The sequence below is a fragment of the Elephas maximus genome, chromosome 18 (assembly GCF_024166365.1).
Source record: "Elephas maximus indicus isolate mEleMax1 chromosome 18, mEleMax1 primary haplotype, whole genome shotgun sequence".
NCBI classification, from domain to species: Eukaryota; Metazoa; Chordata; class Mammalia; order Proboscidea; family Elephantidae; genus Elephas; species Elephas maximus.
Genome location: NC_064836.1, coordinates 29190485 through 29215144, shown reverse-complemented (window position 1 = coordinate 29215144; position 24660 = coordinate 29190485). Strand labels below are relative to the sequence as shown.

The window sequence follows — 24660 nt, the reverse complement described above, 5'->3', positions numbered from 1 at the left end:
ACTAAACTCTGTGCAGTCGATCCTGAATCATGATGACCCCACGTTGTCAGAGCAGAACTGTGCTCCAGAGGGTTTTCCATGGCTGATTTTTTGGAAGTAGATTGCTGGGCCTTTCTTCTGAGGTGCCTCCGGGTAGACTCAAATAGCAAACGTTTCAGTTAGCAGCCAAGCGCATAACCATTTTCACCACCTGGGGACTCCTATACTTGCTTAAAGATATGTTTAGAATGATGTCCATCAAATACTGATGAGTGGTGGAATTCTAATTTTTAGCTCATATGAGAAACCATGGCCTTCCCAAATCTCTATTCACAATTCTTACTTATTTCCTTAGAGGTGGAACTCCTAGGTCAAACGTTTTAAAAGTTTTGATGCCTTCAGCCAAACTATCTTCCAGAAACACTATCCTGAAGTAGATCCTCACCCCATCAGCATCCCACACAGGACTCCGCAGCAAGCGGGAAAAACATCTGCCCATTGTACCCGCAATGAGCATGTCCCTTCTCCACGGAGCTTTTCCATGGCAGCAACAGAGTGGCCTGCACAGACCAGCACTGACACCTACATGGTGATCATAACCCACACCTTCTCCTAAATGGTCTGGCAGTCACCTTCTGGAGGAAGTTCAGGGCTGTCTGGTCCCCTAGGTGTTCTAGGGCCCACACTCTTCCTCCCTCAGCAGCTCCCGAGCTCCGGTCAGGACACGGACCTACCCCCCCACTTGAGACCCGGCATGATCTGGTGACACTGGCTCTTCCTGAACACCTGCTGCCCAGCAAGTGTGGCCCAGGTGTGTGCCTTTTGCTCCACTATATACCTGCTGCACGACACACACAGCCTAGGAATGTGCCTTTTACTCCTATTATACACCTGAAGTAGGACTTGCACAGACCAGGTATGTGCCTTTTACTCGTACTACACACCTGCCGTAGGACTCGCGAGGCCTAGGTGTGTGCCTTTTACTCCTATCACACACCTGCTGTATGACACGCACAGCCCAAGTGTGTGCCTTTTACTCCTATCACACACCTGAAGTGCGACACACATTATACACCTGCCTTACGCCACAGTTGGCCCAGGTGTATGCCTTTTACCCTTACTATACACCTACTGTACGCCACACACGACCCAGGTATATGCCTTTTACCCTTACTACACATCTGCCATGAGACATGCACGGCCCAGGTGTATACCTTTCACCCTTACTATATACCAGCTGTATGACACACACGGCCAAGGTGTGTGCCTTTTGCTCCTACTATACACCTGCTGCCCAGCAAGCACATCCCAGGTGTGCGCCTTTTACCCTTACTACACACCTGCCATACAACACGCACAGTCTAGGTGTGTGCCTTTTACCCTTATATACACCTGCCATACACCACACACAGGCCTAAGTGTGTGCTTTTTAATCCTAATGTACACCCACCATGTGACACGCACAATCTAGGTGCCTTTTACTCTTACTAGTTACTAACTGCTAAGAGAATCCATTATGCCCGCACCCATTCTGGGGGTCAGACACCAGCAGGCGGTCAAGCTGGAATTCTCTGAAGCCTTATATCTGCTATTCTGTAACGCTGGGCAGAGGCACCACAGTAACTGGTCTATGACTAAGGAAAGCCAGGGCCAGGGCTATGAGTTTGAGCATGTTCTGGGGCCCCAGAGCCTGTGTGTGCACACGACTTTGCCTCTCTGAGGTTTGCACGTCTTCTCTGTTGACAATTGCTCAGTATTCCAGACGGCACAGCTGGAATACCTCTGCTCATTCTGACCAGGAATCTCAAATCCACGCTGACCAGAGCTTGCCACACTGGCGGCCTGCATTCTGACAAACTCGGCAGCTGCAAAGGCTGTGAGTTTTTTAACCTGGGGAAAACAGTTTGTGTTAGATTTTTCAAAACAATCTTGAGCAGGATGTCCCAAGGGATGAAGAGGAACACCCACCTTTCAACTCGAGCACTTGCACGATGGTGCTGTCGTCACCGGCAATCAAGAAGGAAAGGGCAAACCGGATGTACGCCAGCCGAACGTCGGGCACGCCCTGGAGGGAGAGGAGGCCCATGTCACCTGCAAAGACACACACACTCCCAACCCCAGCAGGAGCAGCAGGCGGAACTCCCACATGTTCCAATGTCACGGAGGCCTCCCAGTCCTGCGCCATCACAGGGACACAAGACTGAAGCCAACGGTCTTCTCTTGAAGGGAAACGTTTTTTTCCTTTGTTCTCCCCCCCCGCACTCCAATTTTCTACCCACCTACATTTCCTTCTCTTTCACGTCCTAGTCTAAATTCATAAATACGGATAAAAAGCAGTTAAGGGTTCTCTTCCCCATTCAAACAATGTAATACAAGCAGGCTCTGGGTTACAAACGCCCGACTTAAGTATAACCTGTAGTTACGTACAACCCATGGTTATGAACCAACCCTCATAAAGCCTATCGTACTAAAAATCTGAGGTACACACAATGGTTTGTAATAACACACTGGCACTACTTTGAAACGCACACAAACCATTATGGTTTATTATGTCAAAGGTGTTTCCGTGTATCTAGAAGTGTTTCTTTAATATGTTTTAAGCTACACACTATACACTAAGACAAACATTTGACTAACCGATGTTAGATACGAACCATTACCTAACTGTTCTGACATAAACGTAGAAATTCAACTTACAGACTTAGGCACAGAACTCGTTCATCATCTGGGGACTGCCTGTACACAAATACTTTTAGTTTACGGACCACTTTGGTACAGAGCAAAAGGTTCTCAACCCACCTAGATACCATCTACTTTCACTTGCCAACGGAAATAACGTGCCTACTTTTTTTTTTTTTTAACTCAGAGAAAATGAAAGGCTGGTGCCACTCTTGGCAGAATGAGACAATGTCCGGTTTTTATTGGACATCATAAACAGGTTATCCACTTGTACCAGACACCAAAGCACAGACGCTGCTATACCATGAACCCAGCCATCAGCAACGCCAGGATCCCGGCCTATACTGTTCTGCAGGCCTCAGCCACAGCCCGGGACCACAGACATCCCCAGCGAGGACCCACGGGACAGGACCGGCAGCCAACACTTGTGGGAAATCACCAGGGCCATCTGATCAGTTTGCCCTTTTGGTAACTTTAAGACAAACCATGGCTCATCGTTCTTGACTTGCTTCTAAGGACCCCAAGGCATGAGGTCCTGTGGGTCTCGCATCAGCTGCACTGGAGACAGCAAGTATGTGCAGACACTCCGCTGCTCCAGCCAAAGGCTTTTCCCTACTTCACAGTTGCTCCAAAGGCACCCTGATTCATTGCCAGGATATAAGCTAGTACAGTCATCCCTTGGTATCCACGGTGGACTGGTTCCAGGATCCCGGTGGATACCAAAATCCGCAGATGCTCAAGTCCCTTATGTAAAATGGTAGAGTACTTGTGTATAACCTACGTGCATCCTTCTGTTATACTTTAAATCATCTCCAAATTACTTATAATACCTGATACAATGTAAACCCTACGCAAATAGTTGTCACGCAGCACCGTATTGTTTAGGGAATAACGACAAGACGCGAGAGGAACGAAGCTCAGACACCCAGTGCTGGAGACTGTGTGAGGCAGCAGAGGCTACAGCAGGGGACACTGCACATCACTTCATTCCCACAGATTCAGCGCAGCGCTCGGTGGACAGCAAATTCAAGATTTGCTTTCTGGAACTTTCTTTTTATTTTTTGAATACTTTCAATCCACAATTGGTTGAATCTGTGGATGCTGAACCCACAAATATGGAGGACCAACTATATTGTGGAGAATACTGTCCTGAATGTCTGGAAAGATTAAAGTAGTATGTGCCTTCCAGATACTCTGTCCACGTCACAGTAGTAGCAGAAGTGGGTGGCAGTGATGAGAATGACAATAATAAGAACACTTACTGAGCACTTACTATGTACCAGACAGCATGCCAAATGCTTCACGTCTGTTCTTTCACTTATTCCTCATAGCAACTTGAGAAAGGAAGCTTGCTGTCTCAGTTGCGTAGTACCGCTATAACACAAACACCACAAGTGGGTGGCTTTAAAGAACAGAAATTTATTTTCTCACAGTTCTGCAGGCTACAAGTCCCAAACAGGAACTCAGCGTGTGGATTCCCTCCTTGTTGGGAGCCCCGGGGCTCCCCGTTCCTTGGCTTGTGGACAACCCTCATGTGGTGTCTGTCTTTCCTTATGTGTGTCTGTCTCTTCTGGTTTTTTCATAACTCAGAAGTGATTAGATTTAGGACCCACACTGGTGTGGTCTCATTAAAGTAACAGAAAACACCCTTTCCTAACAGGATCACGTCTAGTTACAAGGGCCAAGACTTCAATACACACTTTGGGGCACACAGTTCAACCCCCAACATCTACCATCCCCGTTTTACAAATGAGAAAGCTGAGGCTTACATACCTCACTCAAGGTCACACAGCCACTGAGTGAGTAAGCACTGGTGCTGGGACAAGAAGAAACGATTTTATACACGTACTGCTCTATGCTAGGGTATGTCCAGCAACACAAAAGCTCTCCCTTCTTCTCAGTGTTCTCTGGCGTTTTCGTTTCACTTCTTCTGAAGGCACAAGGGCCATATCTGGCTCTAATTACATCACCATGCATAATTAATCCTGTTTTATTTACTGGGTGGTGCTGTAGTTAAAAGCTCCATTGCTAAGCAAAAGGTCAGCAATTCGAATCCACCAGCTGCTCCCTGGAAACCCTATGGAGCAGTTCTATTCTGACCTACAGGGTCGCTGTGAGTTGGAATCGACTCAACAGCAACAGATGTGGGTTTTTTTCCACTGGGTCATGTTTCTTCTGGGGAAGAGGACGGCCATCTGACCCATGCTCTCTAACATCTGGATCAAGGTGTCATGCGTTCGTTGTATTTACTGTGTCTACCTCAGTCCACATCACATAGAATTTCAGTGAAACTTTATTAGGTCAATGCTGGTTTGTTTCAAATATGAGAGCTTACAACTATCCTCTCTTCTGGGATCTGTGGGCCTCTTTACAAAATGGAACTCTGGCACAATGATAACTGAAGTCTCGAGAATGAGCTGCGTATCCTTAGCGTTTGCAACACTCCAGCGCCTTCACTCACTGACTTGACGTTTACAAAACACCAGTACCATTCCAGATGTCACGCTCTCAGGCTGAGAGAGGAGGCCAAGAGGACCAAGGTGATGTTCCCTCCTCAAGAAGCTTACCATAGCCACTGCTCCCAAGTTACCCAGGTGCCTCATTGTTCAAACACACATCACCCAATTCAAGCCCTGTTAATCTGTTATCCTGCTCTACGTACGCCTTCTCTTTCAAAATAATGCTGTAACAAAACAAACAACAACAACAACAAAATGCTAAAACTTGCCAGGGAAAATTAAATTAGGTCTTATCCTTTCCCTTCCGGTGAAAACAGGGTTGGGGGGTCAGGACCCTGGAATGCTGGCCTCAGCTGTCATGGATGGATGGACAATGGCAACACCACTTTTCTAGAACTTTCTATGATAGCTTGAAAACGACAGCCGGACCAGACTCTCTCTAGGGTCCCTGCAGCACTGAGTTTCCAAATGAAAAGAAATTTAGTTATCAACTGGTGGTATCCATTTTGTATATCCCAGACAACCCCAAATTTCTGAGTTCCTGACATTCTAGATGAGATGCCCGAAACAAAGCATCTTCCCCCACTACAGACACGCCACCGCCAGGCCTCCATTCATCTACCTGGCCACACACGACCTCTCACTGCCACGTGGGCCCCTGCCCCGTCTCCAGCACATTCCACCAAAGGCGTCCCCCTCCATGAAAGGGCGCAGGCCTGGTCCTCATTCCTACCCTGTCACTTCACACGTCCTCGACTCCTTTAAGGTTTGTTCTGCAAAACACTGTCTGAAATAGACCAAGGCATATTTGGTCAAATGGTCTTTGGCAGGGGTGTTCAGCAATGCTCTCTTTGGCTGGATGAATACTCCCGTCATCTTGTCTCTTCATGAGGCTTTGATAGCTTCCTCCAAAATGTGAAAACACACTAATTAAAAACTATATCTACTAGTATCATAAGCAACTAAATGCCATGAAAAAAGGCGGGGGTGGGGTGGGGATGATGACAAAGATTCAGAGTTACAACATGAACCAAATGCAACGTGTGGACCTTGTCTGAATGCTGATTTGAACCACAAAAGCCTAAAGAAATTTCTAAGACAGTCAGGAAAGACCAAGGCTGAACTGCGCATTAGATAACATTCAGAAATTATTAATGGCAAGGCGCGATAATGGCACTGTGGTTTTGTTTTTAAAAGATCTTCTTCTGTGAGAGACACATGCTGAAATATTCATGGGGAAGCATGGCTCACGTCTGGATGTGCGCAGTACACTGTCACAGAAACCATCTGAGAAGGTATGAGGGGTTGTGAAAGGCGGGTAAGAGGCATATGGGGCTCACTGTGGGATTCTCCCTAATTCTGAAGATCCCTGACATTTCCTATAGTTAAGAAATATTTTTTTAATCTCTAGAGTCCGTTTCCTACAACACAAAAAGTATTTAAGTTACTTGATACAGAAGATTACACAAAAGAACATAACACATTTTCATCTGGACAAGGACACCCATTTTACAGTTTTTTTTTAGAGAAGTAGGAGCCCTGGTGGCACAGTGGTTGACAGCTCACTGCTAACCAAAAGGTCAGCAGTTCAAATCCACCAGCCGTTCCTTGAGAGCCCTATGGGTTAGTTCTACTCTGTCCTATAGGGTTGCTATGAGTCAGAACCAACTCGACAGCAACAGGTTTGGTTTTGTTTTTTTCTGGAGAAGTAACTTGTCCTGAAGCCCTGGGATGAGGCAGCTCTTGCGGGTCGTTGAGGTAGGCGTTCAGGAAGGGAAGGCCTACTTAGACTTTACCTTGTTGTCTGGACTTGGTGGGTGGCCTGGGTGTTTAAGCATATTTTACTTAGATGGCTGGAATGATTGAGGTCAAAAGGGACACGGGTTGGAAGGGTGACAGAGAAGCTGACGGATAATTATTGCCAGGCTGACGGTAAAACCAAAGAACCATGATATTTGCTTTACTGTTCAAACATCACATATTCTTTTTATTAGAACTACATTTAAATGTCAGGAGTCATTACTCATCAAATGCAGTTTGTTGACATGTTCATAAAGCATAGTTTCTATGAGACACTAAGACCTAGATTTCTTTTTCTTCAGGAAATGCCTTATCTCCAATTCTAGTATAAACCCTCAACGCAGGGCCAACCTCACAGAGCCATAAAAGTTACCTGGCACTATCATTATAAATAGCACTTCAGTCTACTATCTGACAGTGTCTGTTGTAGTCATTAACTGTTGTCAAGTCGACCCCCAACTTGTGGAGAATCCATGCACAAAGGAACAAAACACTGCCCTGTCCTATGCTATCCCCATGATTGGTTATAGATTGGACTGTTGAGATCCTTAAGGTTTTCATGGCCTGAATTTTCGAAGTAGATCATCAGGCCTTTCTTCCTAGTCTGTCTTAGTCTGGGAGCTCCACTGAAACCTGCCCAGCGTCACAGCAACACGCAAGCCTCCACTGAGAGATGAGTGGTGGCTCCACAAGAGATGCAGTGGCCAGGAATAGAAGCAGAGTCTCCCACATGAAGGTGAGAATTCTATCACTGAGCCACAATTTAGAAACTCTTAATTCCTGGGAGTATTTAGAGAACAAGGTACATGTGATTAAAGAAATAAATTATTCTAACGTGGTTTTCCACCCCGGTGGATAGGGGTTGATATCTGTCGGTCTGTTCTTTACGCTCAGGAAATGGGTGTGGAGACCTACAAGCCACGGCAGCTGACAGCTCTGGAGAGCCAGCAGGGAAAGCTGATGTGGCTGCCAGAAACAGGCACTCTGACAACCTCCAACCAGCACACATCGGGAGGATACCCGCCCTCACACTTACAAGGCCTCAAACGTGTCTTTTCAAGAATCTTGACAAACCCAGGTGAGATTTCTAGAGCCACCAGGAAATTATTTTTTAAACAGGACTCCTGAAAGTCAACTGTTCACACTTCCATCTCTCACTAGCACAACCTAGCCCCAATCACAGCAATAGTTACAGATGCGAGGCGGTCATGTCATTGACACGACGATGTCACTGGCTTTGACTTGCACGGTTTCTCTAATGTGGACAGAATTATCCATCGGAGGACACTCTACAAGGTCTGCTGTTATAAGGCACGCGGAGGGTGTTTCATTTACTCAGTGTACAAGGTTCCACAGGGCACTCTGATGCTGAGTGCCCCAGAGAGGCCATCTGGCGTCCCTGTTCTTCAGGCACTGCCACATACTGGTGCCCCACCACCGGCCAGAAGCGGCCTTCCTTCCCCAGAGACTCCAGTGGCTTCCAAGGCACAGCCTCCTCCAAAAAGACAACCCCACTGCCTACACACCAAGGCTGGAGGGAGAAGAAAAACCCCTACGGTCTCCCAAAGGGAAGGACAACACCTGGGAGGTTACGAGACCCTTAGGGCTCCTCACCTTTGAATCCCGCTTGGTCACCAGGGCGTACAAGGGCTTTTTATTCAGATCAAAGTGGCTGCAGACATCCCTGGTAGCTTCGGCTCCCTGGGCCACCAGGGCCGCCATCAGGTTCAGGCAGGCTCGAGCCAACCTGCACAGGGATAAGGAAATCCGTCAGTTCAGAGACAGTGGAAGCACAAAGCCACCTCGCCAGGAAGCAACTGCAATTTATTATCCCCAAACCAGAAGAAGAAAGGAACAAGACATGCTTTAAAAAACAAACTAAAAAAAAGTAAAAACTTCTAAAAAGCTAAAAAACTGAGATTGAGGAGGATCACGAATACAAAACCCAAGAGACGTAAAACAAACCCAAGATGGACCTCTATCCCTAAGTGAATTATCACATTACCAAGAAACTCGATCTCCTCCCTGTGCTCGTGGGACAGAGAAAGGCCTCATCACATGTGCATCTCAAGTGAGCTCTCACGCCTTCCTGCTCCGCCACCACCCAGAACTGTGGTTTGCTGAGCACCTGTGGCTGCCAGGCCCTGTTCTAGGCCCGGGCAGACAGCAGGGCCCACTTTATGTGGCAGTCGAGGTCCCGGCCCTTGTGCACCTACAGTCTAGTGAAAGGAGATCGGGTCAAAATATAGATACAGATTGTGTTGTTGTTAGCCGCCATCCAGGTGGCCCCAACTCATCGTGACCCTATACACAACGGAAGGAAACACTGCCTGGTCCTGCGCCATCCCCGTGATTGGCTGGATCAGACAGTGTTGCGTTGTGATCCAAAGGGTTTTTCACTGACTGATTTTTGGAAGGTGATTGCCAGGCCTTTCCTCCAAGTCCGTCTTAGTCTGGAAGCTCCACTGAAACCTGTTCAGCATCAGAGCAACACCCAGCCTCCACTAACAGATGCGTGGTGGCTGGGAATCGAACCTGGGTCTGCAGGGAAGCCAAGGATTCCATCACTGCCCCATACATCAAACATACAGATATGCTAATGGACAGAATGTATTGAGAAAAATTAGAAGAAAGGGGCAGAAAATGATAGAGGACACACGATGGTCAAAGAGGCCCCTTGAGGTGACACTTCTGAAAAAGTCCTGAAAGGGTGGGGTGGGGGAGGGGAAGCTGACGACCCTGGGGAAGAGCTGAAGATGGAGGAGGAAGGGGCAGAGAGGTGGTCAAGGTGGCTGTAAAAGATGGCTCAGTTCTCCGTGAGGAACAAAGGTAAGGGTCAAATGCACGCTGGCAGAGCTGAAAACAGATCAACCAAAGGCTGATCTTGCAGCCTACGGGGGGCAGGCACGCGGGACTCACCTGTAGCCTGAGGCATACAGGGACTCGCAGATGAGCTTCATGTGGTTATTCAGGAGCTTTTTCACGATGTTGGTTCCCACAGCGTGAAAATGGGAAAGATCGCTTGCCGTCCGCAACAATATGGCCTCGAAAGCTTGAAATATTAATAGTATCTGCAAAGACGGAATGGGAACACTTACAAAACACCGTGTGCTTCTTTTCCTCCTGTATGTGTAATAAACTAGTTAGACAGCACAGTCTGCTTACAATTACTCAAGATGAAATGAGAACAATAAATTCTGTTGGCGATGGGGTCTCACTGCTTTGGGAATATTCAGATCTACAGCCTTACAACAATAGCTCTGCGATTTCAAATGGCTCATAAATGTCCTACATTTCCAACCTCTTTGGAATCAGAAGACAACAGTATGTTTCCGAATCTGTAACAAATTTTTTAACGGTTTCTTTTGTGTCAAAACAAACCATGTCAACACCAAGTGCACTTAGATTCTAAGATTCCTCTGTTATTATTCACCAAATGTTAATAAGTTAGTGTTTCCCACTAAAATGCTTTCCAAGCTCATGAATGCAAAACTGAATGCATTCCTACAGTTCAGAGACAAAGTACCATTTTCTGTAGAAAGCTACAAGTTCTTGGAAATTTACATCACATTTCTCGTCATCAAGTTTAACACGACAGTAGCATTAACTTCCTTCTCATCATAGCCAAGTGAGGAACAACAGACCTCACTTTCAGGTCGCTTCTCGCCACTCAGGAGCTGGAAAATTTCTGCACACTCAACGGAAATCTTTATGTATCCTTCCACGACATCGTACACCCCTTCTTGGGGTAGCTTCTTGGCAGCAGAGACAAACGCTTCCAAGGCTGAAATAAAAGTTACGTTCCAACGTTGACAAGGACAGTACCCAGGCCATAAGAAACTCCTCAGTAGTCTGCTAAGGCACCCCGCTACCCTGGGCAGCGACCGCCCCCCACCCCACCCACAGCCTCAGAGGCTGCTACAGGTAGTGAGGGAGGCAGCACAGGGCTGTAACCAATGGGGGGCCAATGTGACTCATGGGCTGGAACCCTGGCTCTGGCTATTTCTCACCCGGATGCCCCCCCAAACCTCCATTCCCTCATCTATAGACTGGAAATAATGCCACAAGTGACAATGTGCAAAAAGGCAATGAACATTACCAGGAGCTTTACCTATATCATAACGTTTAACCTTCCCAGCAACAATTGCGCTAGGTACCAGTATTTTCTCCCATGCTGCAATGCACCCTGTCTCCTACAACAGCCACTCTCACTCATTAAATATTTAGTGAATGTCTTTTGGAGCTGGTAGTGCAGTGGTTAAGAGCTCAGCTACTAACCAAAAGGTCAGCAGTTCAAACCCACCAGTCGCTCCTTGGAAACCCTATGGGGCAGTTCTACTCTGTCCTATAGGGTCACTAGGAGTCGGAATCAACTCAACAGCAACGGGTTTGGTTTTTTGGTTTGGAGTGTCTTTTACTGGCGGGCACTGCTCTGGGTACTACGGACAGACCCATCACTGCACCTCTGGGGTGTAATCCAGACGTTACTCTGGGATAGACCCCATCAGTGCACATCTGGGGTGTAATCCAGAGGCGGCTTTAAGAAAGAACAGTGAATGCTCTGACCGAGGTGACAGGGTCACATGAGCTCAACCCTCATGGACATCCTTGGAGGCACTCACAATGCCCTATCGCCTCACTCCAGAAAACCAAGCATGCGAGTCACAGGGCAAGAACGTTATTACTGGGGTGGAAGAGCTAATACTTAAGGCTTTTCTTAAGGAGTCATTTGCCAACCTATGACATGGAACTCCTGGCAGTCTGGGTGTGGCAGGGTGAGACCTGTTGGCCTAACGCCTTTGCCATCTCTCTGCTCATGCATTCTTTCTTCCAACATTTACTGAGCACCAACCACATACACCAGGCATTGCACCAGGTGACTGGGATACGCTGGTTGGCAAGCTGGAAATGGCCTCTGCCCACATGGTGCTTACGATCTAATGGCACACTCCCCCAAAGGCATTCCCCTCCCATGGAAAGTGCCACAATATATAGGAATACAATAAGTTTCAAACAATTAAACAGGCTTTCTTCTGCCGGAAGGGCCCTGTCCCTGTTCCTGCTCCTGCTCCATCCTACAACCCTGCTGAAAAGCCACTTCTTCATGGGAGCCTTCTGATCCCTAAATCAGGTCTGAGGCTTGTCAGGCATGATGTAATTCTCTGCTGGAGGACTTAAGCCTGGCACTCTATACACGTGGCTGTATTGACTGACATCACCTTGGCGTCGTGACGCCCACGATAGCAGGCCCATGTCTGATCTTTACTCACCACTCCACCTCTCGCCCAGCAGATAATCCACCAGCACCCACTGCGCAGAGTCAATTCCAACTGATGGTGAGTGGCTCCACGTGTGTCAGAATACCTAACCTTTCAGTTATCAGCCAAGCACATTAACTGTTAGCAAACAATGCTTTTGTTGCTGCTGGGTGCTGTCAAGTCGATTCCTACTCACAGAAACCCTACAGGACAGAGTAGAACTGCCTCCACAGGATTTCCTAGGCTGTAATTTTTTTTAATCTTTATAGGAGCAGATCACCAGGTCTTTTCTCCCTACGAAGTGGCTGGTAAGTTCAAACCACCAACCTTTCGTTTAGCAGCTAAGCGCTTAACCATTGTACCACCAGGCCTCCTTTTGTAAATAATAAAACCCAAACCAAATCCACTGCCATCGAGTCGATTTCAACTATAATAACCCTATGGGACAGAGTACAAGTGCCCCATGGGGTTTCTAAGGAGCGGTGGATTCGAACTGCTAACCTTTTGGCTAGCAGCTGAGCTCTTAACCACTGGGCCACCAGGGGTCCTTGCAAATAATTTCTGTTTTATTGCAAACAATAACCCCTAATAAATACTTATGGAGCTCTGGTGGCACAATGGTTAAGCACATGACTGCTAACGGAAAGGTTGGTGGTTCAAACCCAAGCAGTGGTTCCATGGGAAAAAGACCTGGCGATCTTCTTCCGTAAAGATTACAGCCAAGAAAACCCTACGGGGCAGTTCTACTCCGTCACAGGGGTCACTACGAGTCAAAATCAACTCAATGACACCCGACATCACCAAATACGAGTCCCTGGATGGCACAAAAAGTTAAGCACTTGGCTACTAACTGAAAGGTTGGCAATTCGAATCCACTCAGAGGTCGCTCAGCAGTAAGGGCTGACAATCCACTTCCAAAAAATCAGTCACTGAAAATCCTATGAAGCAGATCTACCCTGACATACACGCGGTCACCATGCACTGGAGACAAATCAACGGCAACTGACTTAATAAATACTTACTGAAGGAAACATTTAATTCTTTGCTAATACAGGTACCATTTTCCTAGCATCGACTAGCAGCTGTAGGCATTAAAAGTTTAAAAACATGTGAAACAAAAATGTGAAATAGAGAAAATTCTGGTCATAAAACCATATCAAAAACCCATTGCCACTGAGTCAATTCCAACTCACAGCAATCTTAGAAGGCAGGGTAACTTCCCCTAGGGTTTCCAAGACTGTAAATCTTTAGGAATCAGACTGCCACATCTTTCTCCTGCTGAGTGGCTGGCTGGTGGGCTGGAACCCCCAACCTTTCCCTTAGGAGCTGAAATAATTTCACCCGGGAGAAACAGTCACTATTATTTTAGCACAGTAACAATGTTTCCACATTCACGTTCAATTGTGCTTTTTTCCTTCCTAGCCTCCTAACCTGAATACTTTCCAAGGGATTACAATTGTGAAGAATGTTCACCTTTCAAAAAGTGAAATTAAACTAGAGAATCTGCTCCGCCATCTGTCACTGGTCCAACCTTGGTCAACTGACAGGTCCTCGTGGTGGTTTCTGGTAGCTTGTCAAGCGTTACCAAATGAGTGTGCGTTGTTGGAGGGTCAGTGCTGACAACGCAAACAGTAGCAAACCACCTAAATGAACAGCCCAGGGCTGACTCGCAGTAGGGAGCCAATAAACGTTGATTGTGTGAATGCATACCCTTCATCTACTTCCTGACAAATCCAATAGAGATTTTAAACCAGCTAAGCAACGCCGCCCAAGTAAGGGAAACTTGAAGTCACAGGAAACCATCACAAACATGCACCTCGCCGGCCGCGGCCCCGCACTCACCTGGGCCCGCGTCCTGCGAGTCTCTCAGCTGAGTCTTGAACTGCACGCCGGTGAGCTCGTCACCGCTGGCCCGCTTGGCTGCGCCCGCGGGGAAGGCCGCGCCGTCGTGGTCGTCCGGGGCCTTCCTTTTGAGGACCTTCCTCTTGGGGACCCCCATGGCCGAGAGAGGCGGGCGCGCGACGGGAACCACACACCTGCGGGGTACCAGCCAAGACGACACGTGCCGGAAGCGGATGCGCTCTCGGGCCCATGCCTGGGCAGGAAGCGGGGGGGCTATCGGAAGGGGCGGGGCATCGAGAGAAGTCGGCGGAAGGGGCGGTCCCGCGGGAGGCGGGACTGGCGGAAGGGGCGGTGCTCCGGGGGCGGGGTCAACGTGACGGCGCCGGTCGGCCCCGAGTTTTTCCCGGTTGCGCATGAGGCACGGGGCTCTCTCGGGGGACCTCCGCGAGAACTCACAGAGCGCCTCTGACCCTTCCCGCCTCTGCATGGCGAGGGCACGGGTCCAAGCTGCGTAGGGGCCGTGAGAGTTCAGTTCTTGACCCGAGGGCGCCATGACGGGGCCGCTCAGGCGGTCGGGATTCGGTACTTGACCCGTTTGGAGGAGCTGCCGTGCGGAGCGCGGTGGCTGCTCCCTGGTTGGGACCAAACCAAAAAACCCACTGCCGCTGAGTCAGTTCTGCCTCACAGCGACCCTGCTGTGATCTCAGCGGAAGCAGACTGCCACATCTTTCTCCCGTGGGGCGGCTGGTGCGTTCGAACCGCCCACCTTTCGGTTAGCAGCCGAGCGCTTCAACTTCTGCGCCACCAGGCTGGATGCCAGGCTGCCTATTTCGGGGAGATTCGTCCTCGGACACCTGGGCGGGGGCCCTGCAGGTGCCCCTAACCTGACCGTAGCTTCTCTCACAAGCGGAACCAGACCCGCTTGTCTGATGGGGTGTCGCCCAGACTGACCCCCGACCCCGGCCTCCGGGCACTGATGTGGGGACGTGCACCTTGTCGGCCGCGCAGAGTGCAATGAAGTAACGTCTATGAAAGCCTCCGCGTCTCAGTGCTTGTCATTAACATGGGGACGGCAGAGCCAGCCCTAACCAACTCGTGGGGCTGTCGTGGCAGCAAATGACGCAATGTGTGAAAACTGCTTTGAAGGAGAAAGAGTACAGTGCGTTTTTGTAAGATGTTATTGACATGTGAGCCTCAATGCTTTCTGGAAAAAGATGGAGGTGTAAATGAATCAGTGGAAAAAAAAAAAGCCCGGTGCATTTTTTACCACTACCCCAGTACTTGGTTATGTGTACACGTAAATTATGAGACAGCCCCTTAGATGAGGAATTGGGATTCTCCGTCAGGTGTCCTCTAGTCTGAGGAAATACTGTCTTGTGTTCTTGAAGCAGTTGTGTACTGAGCACCTCAGACAAGGTCTGTTTTGGCCTGTTGTGGTTTCAGAATTTCTCTAGCAGTAAAATCCCATGATGTGGACCCTGAGCCTCTAGCCTGGCAGGCCTGTTGTCCCTGTGGAAAAGCCCACATTAGTGAGGGTCAGACGGAAGAAGGATCCACCCCAGCAGGTTTGAGCTGGTGCATCAGTAGGAGATGGCTGTGCTCAAAAGGCAGGATGTAAAGGTCAAAACTCTAATCAGGAAAAACCAAAACCAAACCCGTTGCTGTGGAGTTGATTCTAACTCATAGCGACCCTATGGGACAGGGTAGAACTGCCCCACAGGCTTTCCAGGGAGCGCCTGATGGATGCAAACTGCTGACTATTTGGTTAGCAGCTGTAGCTCTTAACCACTATACCACCAGGGTTCCCTAATTAGGAAAGACAGACTTAATTATTCTCAGTAATTGCCCACACTGCTGCTTTTTTTCTGGTCAATTGCCATCCATCAACATTATTTTCTGCCTGGGTGAACCTGACCAAGAGACAGCAGAGACAGTTAATAGTCAAAAGTCCTGAGTTCAATTTCAAAGTCACTGGTTCAGTGAACAAAGGAGTCCCTGGATGGTACAAAATGGTTAACACACTGGGGTGCTAACTAAAAGCTTGGAGGTTTGAATCCACCCAGAGGCGCTTTGGAAGAAAGACCTGGCAATCTACTTCTGAAAAACTAACCATTGAAAACCCTATGGAGCACAGTTCTATTCTGACACACATGGGGTTGCCATGAGTTGGAATCAGCCCAATGGCAACTTGTTTGTTATGTTTTGTTTTTGTTTTCTACCTTGGGCAAATCACTATGTCTGTGGACTAGTTTGCTTGACAAAGGCTCAAAAAGAGTAAGGAATTTGCCAGGAATACTCAGCTAATAAGTAGGTATTAGAACTCAGTGAGTTTTTGTAAGGTGTTATTAATTGACTTGTGAGCCACAATAAATGCTTTCTGGAATAAAATGGAGGTATAAATGAATGAATCAGTTAAAAAAAAAAGTGTATTTTTTACTACACACAGGACTCATCCACTGTGTCCCAACCCCAGTTTAAAGACAAACAAACAGAAGTTGCCGGTGCCTACCCTGGCCAAAAACAAAGGACTTCCAGTCCTGATGGCAGGGCACGGCTCTGTAGCAGGATACTAACTCAGCCTGATGCCAAGAACCATTGGAACCAGGCCACTAACTCCCCGTGTTCAGATACCAGGCTAAACAACCAAGCTCAGGATTGTGACTCGGCTTTCATGTAAAGAGTCAGCATAGAAAGACCCTTATTTGCCCCCGCCCCCCTCCAAGAGCATCCTGGTCTGCTTGAAGATTGCACTCAGTGTTCCTGAGATATAAGCTGGTATCTACCTCAGGGCCTTTGCCCTGCTGTCCTCTCCCTCTGAGGCTCTTTGCCGAGACTGTACATGGCTCAAACTCTCATTACATGTGGGCTGTTCCTGCCACGCCTAACTTCCTGTCTCTTTTCCCTCCTGTATTTTCCTTTATAGTCCTTATTATCTACTTAGATACTCATGTGTTATTCAGACTCCTTTAATAAAATAGGCACAATGGCACAAAAGATAGTTTAATGCTCCACTCCCACTGCCTAGAACAGGGCTTGGAACATGGTTGTTGTTGTGTGCCCCCAAGTCAATTCCAACTCATAGTGACACCGTAGGACAGAGTAGAATTGCTACATAGGGCTTCCAAGGCTTTAATCTTTATGGAAGCAGACTGCCACATCTTTCTCCCACGGAACAACTGGTGGGTTCAAACCACTGACCTTTTGGTTAGCAGCCAAGCACTTAACAACTGCACCACCAGGGTTCCTTTGCAATATGGTAAGGTTCAGTAAATACTTACTGGATGAATAAACATCTAACTAGAGATAAATATGAATGAATGCATAGACCTAGGTCTTGAGTTTGCTTAATGTCATCCTATCCTAAAAGTCCCTCGGTGGTGCAAACAGTTAATGTGTTCACTGCTAACCTAAAGGTTAGAGGCTTGAGTCCATGCAGAACTGCTTCAGAAGAAAGGCCTGGCAATCTACTTCTCAAAAATCAGCCATTGAAAACCGTATGGAGCACAGTTCTACTCTGACATGCTTGGGGTCACCATGAGTTGGAATTAACTCCATGGCAACTGGTTTAACTGGTTATCCTAAGAGGCAGGTTAACTCTTGGAATGCCATCAAAAAGCCTCAGTATGTAGATTGTGAATCTTCAATCAGCTTGTGAACCAGCCCCTGGACTGTGGTGAATTAGTCAAGGGAAGCGTCCAACCTCTAGTAGCCGGTTTATTCCCGTGGTCATTCTTCCCATTCACCCCCATTTAGCGCGGGTGTTTATTGTTTCCTTATTTCAATCCTGTAAGGTTAAATTCAAGTTCTGAAAAAGGGTAAAAGGAGAAGCTCAATCAGAGCTCAATATCAAGTTCCTATTGAAGCAGTTTATCATGGACCCTCAGGACGTGAGAAGTGTACATTGTACACGAGAGAAGTTATCCTCCTGGGATGTCCTGCATTATTTCATTGAGATAAGAGCTCCTCAATGTAATCACATTATAGACAGGAGGCAGGTGGAATTCCTTTCTGTCTTCTGATAAAAGTTTTAATCGTTTTAGTGGTGAATTTTTTTTGGGTGGCATTTACCAAGATCAAGACATTTCAGTTATCTACTTGATTAGCAATTAGAAGAAGGAAGCATTATTTCAAAGATAGTCACCGTGAACTCTAGCAAAGGACACAGTATTCTGTGGACTAGAATAGAGAATTCCTCTGAATTCAACAAAACGCCAAAACCCACTGACTATCTGCTGTATGCATTGCCTTGTACAACTAGCCACAAGAAATTCAAAAAAGTAGAACACACTATACTTCCCAAAGAGGGATTTATAGTATCATTGCAAAGGTGACACACCTGGTAAGTTCAATAGCAGTGAAGAATTTAGTGAGAATCCAAGGTGATGTGGGATGTTCCAAGGCTGTATGAAGACTATCGAATGAATTATCTGAACATCTGAGGAACAGGCACATGGAGTTAGTATAATCCAGGTTAGATCAGTGTGGACTTCTTACCAAAATGCTGACAAACTGAGAAAAAGTCAACATTTCTCTGAAGCAAAATTGAAATAGAAAATGTTCTCCTCTCGTTCAGCATGGAATAAAAGAGCCACACGTGTGGGTCTAATTGTGATAAAAATCAGGACTTACATGAAGTTTGTCTTCTGAACACTCTCCAAGCTCCCTCCCTGCCCACCTCACTCCCACCACACCCTTACGGAGCACCTTCTGCTTGCTGGGTCCTAATCTCCCTGGGAAATGCTTCCTCTAGAATTACTCTCTTTTCCTGCTAAGCCTCCCTCTTTCTTCACTCCTCCTCCATAACCTGTTCCCTGGCAAAAATGACTTTAGCTAGTCATCAGAAAACAAAGAAAGTTGATAAATTCACAATAAAGTGTTGGAGGATACTAACACCCGTCTGTCAATTTGTTGTACTGTAGTGGTTTGTATGTTGCTACAATGCTCCAAGTTCTGCCACCTGGTATTTCAAATACCAGCTGGGTCACCCATGGAGGACAGGTTTGGGTGGAGCATCCTGGCTAAGACAGACTAGGAAGAAAGACCTGGTGATCTATTTTCAAAAATCAACCAATGAAAGCCCTATGGATCACAACAGAACATTGTTTGATATAGTGCTTTAAGATGAGTACCCTAGATTGGAAGGCACTGGAAATACAACAGTGGACTCGACCATGTCAATAGATTGTGAAGATGGCACAGGGCCAGGCAATGTTTTGTTCTGTCATTCATGGGATCATCATGAGTTGTAGCTGACTGACAACAACAACAACAATGGAAGATAGATGATAACAATTTGCAGCCTACCCACGAATATATATACTTTAAAAGAAGACACCTGAGGATCATAACCCTTCAAATTAATGTCTAGTAGTGGTGTTTTCCTGTCCTATAGGGTCGCTATGAGTCAGAATCAACTCGATGGCAATGGGTTTTGTTGGAGTGGTGTTCTAGTGATTGCAGCATTGACCGCGGTGGGAAGGAGATGGAGCATGGACAAGGGAGAAGAGGAGCTTCTGTGCAGAAACCTGCCCGTGAATTACAGCCATCACCCCAGTTTTTAAGAATATACTTTCAAATCCATCGCAGGACCACCCCAGAAGTATGTACTGATCCTGGTGTTACAAAGCCTACAAAGACCATGTCCTCATTTACTATGTGTTTATGTTGATGATCGGGTCTCAGGTTGGACTACTCAGAAACAGTGGGCTGTTGAGTTTACGGCCCTATTCTTTGAACAGATAATGTAGCAAAATTCATACCCATTTTAGAGATTAAAATCTCTGTTATGGGTTGCATTGTGTCCCCCCAAAATGTGTTATAAATCCTAACCTCTAGAGCTATGGCTATAATCCCACTTGGGAATGGCTTTTCTTGGTATCTTAATGAGGCTGTATTCATGTAGGGCGTGTCTGAAATCAATCTCTTCTGAGACATAAAAAGACCAGATTAAACGAGCAAGCACAAACTAAGGGGAAAATGCACTCCATGTGATCGCCAAGGAACCCAGGAATAGAAGCTGAAAAGACACAAGGACTTTCCCCCAGAGTGGACACAGAGACAGAGAGAGCCTTCCCCTAGAGCTTGCACCCTGAATTTGAACTTCTAGCCTCCTAAACTTTGAGATAATAAATTCCTGTTCATTAAAGCCACTTACTTGTGGTATTTGTTATAGCAGCACTAGATAACTAAAGACACTCTCAAATGATAATTTTCAAATCTATCATGTGGACTGGTTTGACATCTTAGTCATTAGAAATATTTTTTAAAAAGTATGCTCATCTAAAGACTTCACCAAAAGAGTAAAAAGACCACCTACAGACTGGGAAAGAATTTTCAGCTATGACATCTCCGACCAGCGCCTGATCTCTAAAATCTACATGATTCTGTCAAAGACAAACAACCCAATCAAAAAGTGGGCAAAGGATATGAACACACATTTCACTAAAGAAGATATTCAGGCAGCCAACAGATACATGAGAAAATGCTCTCGATCATTAGCCATTAGAGAAACGCAAATTAAAACTACAATGAGATTCCATCTTACACCAGCAAGGCTGGCATTAATCCAAAAAACACAAAATAATAAATGTTGGAGAGGCTGCGGAGAGATTGGAACTCTTATACACTGCTGGTGGGAATGTAAAATGGTACAACCACTTTGGAAATCTATCTGGCGTTATCTTAAACAGTTAGAAATAGAACTACCATACAACCCAGAAATCCCACTCCTCAGAATATACCCTAGAGATACAAGAGCCTTCACACAAACAGATATATGCACACCCATGTTTATTGCAGCACTGTTTACAATAGCAAAAAGTTGGAAGCAACCAAGGTGTCCATCAGCAGATGAATGGGTAAATAAATTGTGGTATATTCACACAATGGAATACTACGCATCGATAAAGAACAGTGACGAATCTGTGAAACATTTCATAACAGGGAGGAACATGGAAGGCATTATGCTGAGCGAAATTAGTCAGAGGCAAAAGGACAAATATTGTATAAGACCACTATTATAAGATCTTGAGAAACAGTAAACCTGAGAAGAACACATACTTTGTGGTTACGAGGGGGGAAGGGAGGGAAGGTGGGAGAGGGTTTTTTATTGATTAATCAGTAGATAAGAACTGCTTTAGGTGAAGGGAAAGACAACACTCGATACATGGAAGGTCAGCTCAATTGGACTGGACCAAAAGCAAAGAAGTTTCCAGGATAAAATGAATGCTTCAAAGGTCAGCGGAGCAAGGGCGGGGGTCTGGGGAACATGGTTTGCAGGGACTTCTAAGTCAATTGGCAAAATAATTCTATTATGAAATCATTCTGCATCCCACTTTGAAATGTGGCGTCTGGGGTCTTAAATGCTAACAAGCGGCCATCTCAGATGCATCAATTGGTCTCAACCCACCTGGAGCAAAGGAGAATGAAGAACACCAAGGCCACACGACAACTAAGAGCCCAAGAGACAGAAAGGGCCACACGAACCAGAGACCTACATCATCCTGAGACCAGAAGAACTAGTTGGTGCCCAGCCACAATCGATGACTGCCCTGTCAGGGAGCACAGCAGAGGACCCCTGAGGGAGCAGGAGATCAGTGGCATACAGACCCCAAATTCTCATAAAAAGACCAAACTTAATGGTCTGACTGAGACTAGAGGAATCCCGGCGGCCATGCTCCCCAGACCTTCTGTTGGCACAGGACAGGAACCATCCCCGAAGACAACTCATCAGACATGAAAGGGACTGGTCAGAGGGTGGGAGAGAGACACTGATGAAGAGTGAGCTAATTATATCAGGTGGACACTTGAGATTGTGTTGGCAACTCTTGTCTGGAGGGGGGATGGGAGGATAGAGAGAGAGGGAAGCTGGCAAAATTGTCACGAAAGGAGAGACTGAAAGGGCTGACTCAAGAGGGGGAGAGCAAGTGGGAGTAGGTAGTGAGATGTATGTAAACTTATATGTGACAGACTGATTGGATTTGTAAACGTTCACTTGAAGCTTAATAAAAGTTAATAAAAAAAAAAAAGTAGAAAATTTAAACAGCAACGTACTCTAATAGCTAGCAAGAGGACTTTATACCTATAAACAGAGAATACATGCTCTTTTCAAGCAAACATGGAAAGTGATAAAACCGACCAGATTCTAGGCTGCAAAGGAGGACCAGTAAATTCCAAACAATCAGCATCATACAGACCATGTTCTCTTACCATTGAGCACCAAGATCAGACCTGGTAATAAAAGGATAGAGTTTTTAAAATCCTGCAAGTCAGGGAGGGGATAGGGTAGGGCAGGGAGAAAAACTTCTATGTAACCCTTGGAAAATATCTGGGAAATTATGAAAGACTTAGAATGAAACAAAATGAACACTCTATGTAGCAAAATATGTGGGACACAGTGCTTAGGGGAAATCTATAGCTTTAAATTCATTGATTAGAAAGCAAAACAGATTGAAAATAAATGAGCTAATAAGTGTTTAAATCAAGAAATTGGAAAAAGTACCCCCCCACACACGCACAAGTGAGCCCATAGAAAGAAGGCAGAAAGAATATTCAAAACCCAAAAGCTGATTGTTTTTGTTTTCTAGATTAAATAGAAAAACCTGTGGGAAGATTGATCAGAGAGATAAAAGAAAAATATGCAAATAAATGAAATACAGAAGGGAGGAAATTAGTGGACCAACAATAAAGATGTTTTAAGGAATAAAAGACTCTCATACACACAACATAATTCAACCACAAACAGAAATGAAGTTCTGATACTTGCTATGACCTAGATGAATGTTGAAAACGTTTTGCTGAGTGAAATGTCAAGTACAAACAAACAGTGTATGACCCAGTTAGAGGAAATATCTAAATAGGCAAATGCGTAGAGACCCAAGTCTATCGGTGGTTACCAGGGGATGGGCAGGAGGGAATGAGAGTTACCAAACAAGGGGGGCTGTGTTTCCATCTGGGGGGGTGAGAAGCTTTTGGAAGTGGACAGTGGTGACGGTTGCACCTCGTGGTGAATGTAGTTGATGTCATGGAATTGTACACTTAAAAAGCATTAAAATGGCAAGCTTTTGCTGTATATATTTTACGACAATAGAAGTTTTTAAAAAGGATATTATAAACAATTATTCACTCAGAACTTTGGAAACTAAATGAAATGGACACGTTTCTGGAAAATGTTAAAATCTGAAAATTGGCACACACGCACACACAGAAAAAAAGTACAAAATTGACCAGTAACCGTTAAAGAAAAACCTTTTCCATGGTACAGACGATCCTGGAGGTAAATGTTAACCATTTTTCAAGAAAGGGATGGTCCTTATTTTACTCAGTCTGTTGATGAAGCAGAAAGGAAAGTACCCCAACATCTTTTATGAAGCTTGTGTAGCCTTAAGTACAAAACCAGCTACGGATAATACAAAGAAGGAAAACTGTGAGCTTATCTCAATTAGAGGCACAAACAAAACAAAACAAATCCATTGCCATCAAGGCAGTTCTGATTCACAGCGACCCTACAGGACAGGGTAGAACAGCCCCATAGGGTTTCCAAGGAGCAGCTGGTGGATTCGAACTGCTGACCTAAAGAGCCGAGCTCTTTAGCCACTCCGCCACCAGGGCTTCATATGTGTGTGTGTGTATACATTTGCATAGCGGTACTGTGAAAAATTACTGAGACACTAAGGAACTGAGAAAGTTTGGGAACCCATCTACTCTTAATAGGGGCTCACTTTTGTTGATTCTGAATTCCCTATAGTAGATTTTGATTTTTCTTGTAGCTTTAAGCTTTCCTTTGCAAATGATTATTCAACAATTTTTATATCTGAAATTTATGGGCCACTGTCAACATCCCTAAAATAACATTTAAGATAAATTAAGATTCCTACATACAGAGGGCGCCACTGACAGTTCCAGCGGTGGTTCAGCTTGGGTGTACAGAACTGTTTGCAGCCTCCTGAAGCTGCCTTCCCACTCCACCTTCTCCTTCCCCAATTCTCCCTTCTTCCCCCGCTCCCCCAAGATTTTTCTGAGGGCTTTTTTACTTCTGCCAACCAAGAGGAAACTGGGCATATTCATAACTACCCTGCTCTTTAGTCCCTCCCTAGAACCCGTTGCCCTCCAGTCGATTCTGACTCACAGAGACTCTTTAGGACAGAACAGAACTGCCCCATAGGGTTTCCAAGGCTTAAGTCTTTAGGGAAGCTGACTGCCACATCTTTCTCCCAAAGACTGGCTGGTGGGTTCGAAGCGCCGACCTTTTGTTTAGCAGCCAGGCGCTTAACCAGCGCACCACCAGGGCTCCCCTTTCTTCCCTCCAGTGGAGACAAAATCACTAGAGGGCCTAAGGCCAGGCCTTTGAGGACTAGAAGAGCTGAAGTCAGATTTGCTGACATTTCAAAGAGAAGCCAGGTTCCTAGAGCTCAAGTATGTCACAGAGGGCACTGGGGAGCATAGGAAGAGAGTGGGCCTGGGGTGGAAGGGAAGGGAGGCACTCAGAGACAAGGATGGGGAAGAGTGTCCCAGGCAGTTCACAAGGAAAGAAAAATAAAACTCTGCTGTCCTGCCAGAGAGCCAGGATAGCTGTCACTACAAGGAACAAGTTGGAAACTGTTTGATCATGAACTGAGTAGATTACATGTAGGTGATCACAGAGA

General features: G+C 46.2%; 1 protein-coding gene across 3 annotated transcripts in view; it reads right to left on the bottom strand.

The window, feature by feature from the left end:
• The window catches only part of URB1 (URB1 ribosome biogenesis homolog), a 91669-nt gene extending 72999 nt beyond the window's left edge, over positions 1-18670 (bottom strand). For all 3 annotated transcript variants that reach the window (XM_049857779.1, XM_049857780.1, XM_049857781.1), the window contains exons 1-5: positions 14018-18670; positions 10562-10701; positions 9837-9988; positions 8532-8664; positions 1948-2044 (exon numbers count right to left, since the gene is read on the bottom strand). In XM_049857779.1, coding sequence (XP_049713736.1) covers positions 1948-2044; positions 8532-8664; positions 9837-9988; positions 10562-10701; positions 14018-14570 — 1075 coding nt within the window. In that variant the 5' untranslated portion in view covers positions 14571-18670. The remainder of the gene's footprint in view (positions 1-1947; positions 2045-8531; positions 8665-9836; positions 9989-10561; positions 10702-14017) is intronic.
• Between the last annotated feature and the right edge of the window lie 5990 nt (positions 18671-24660).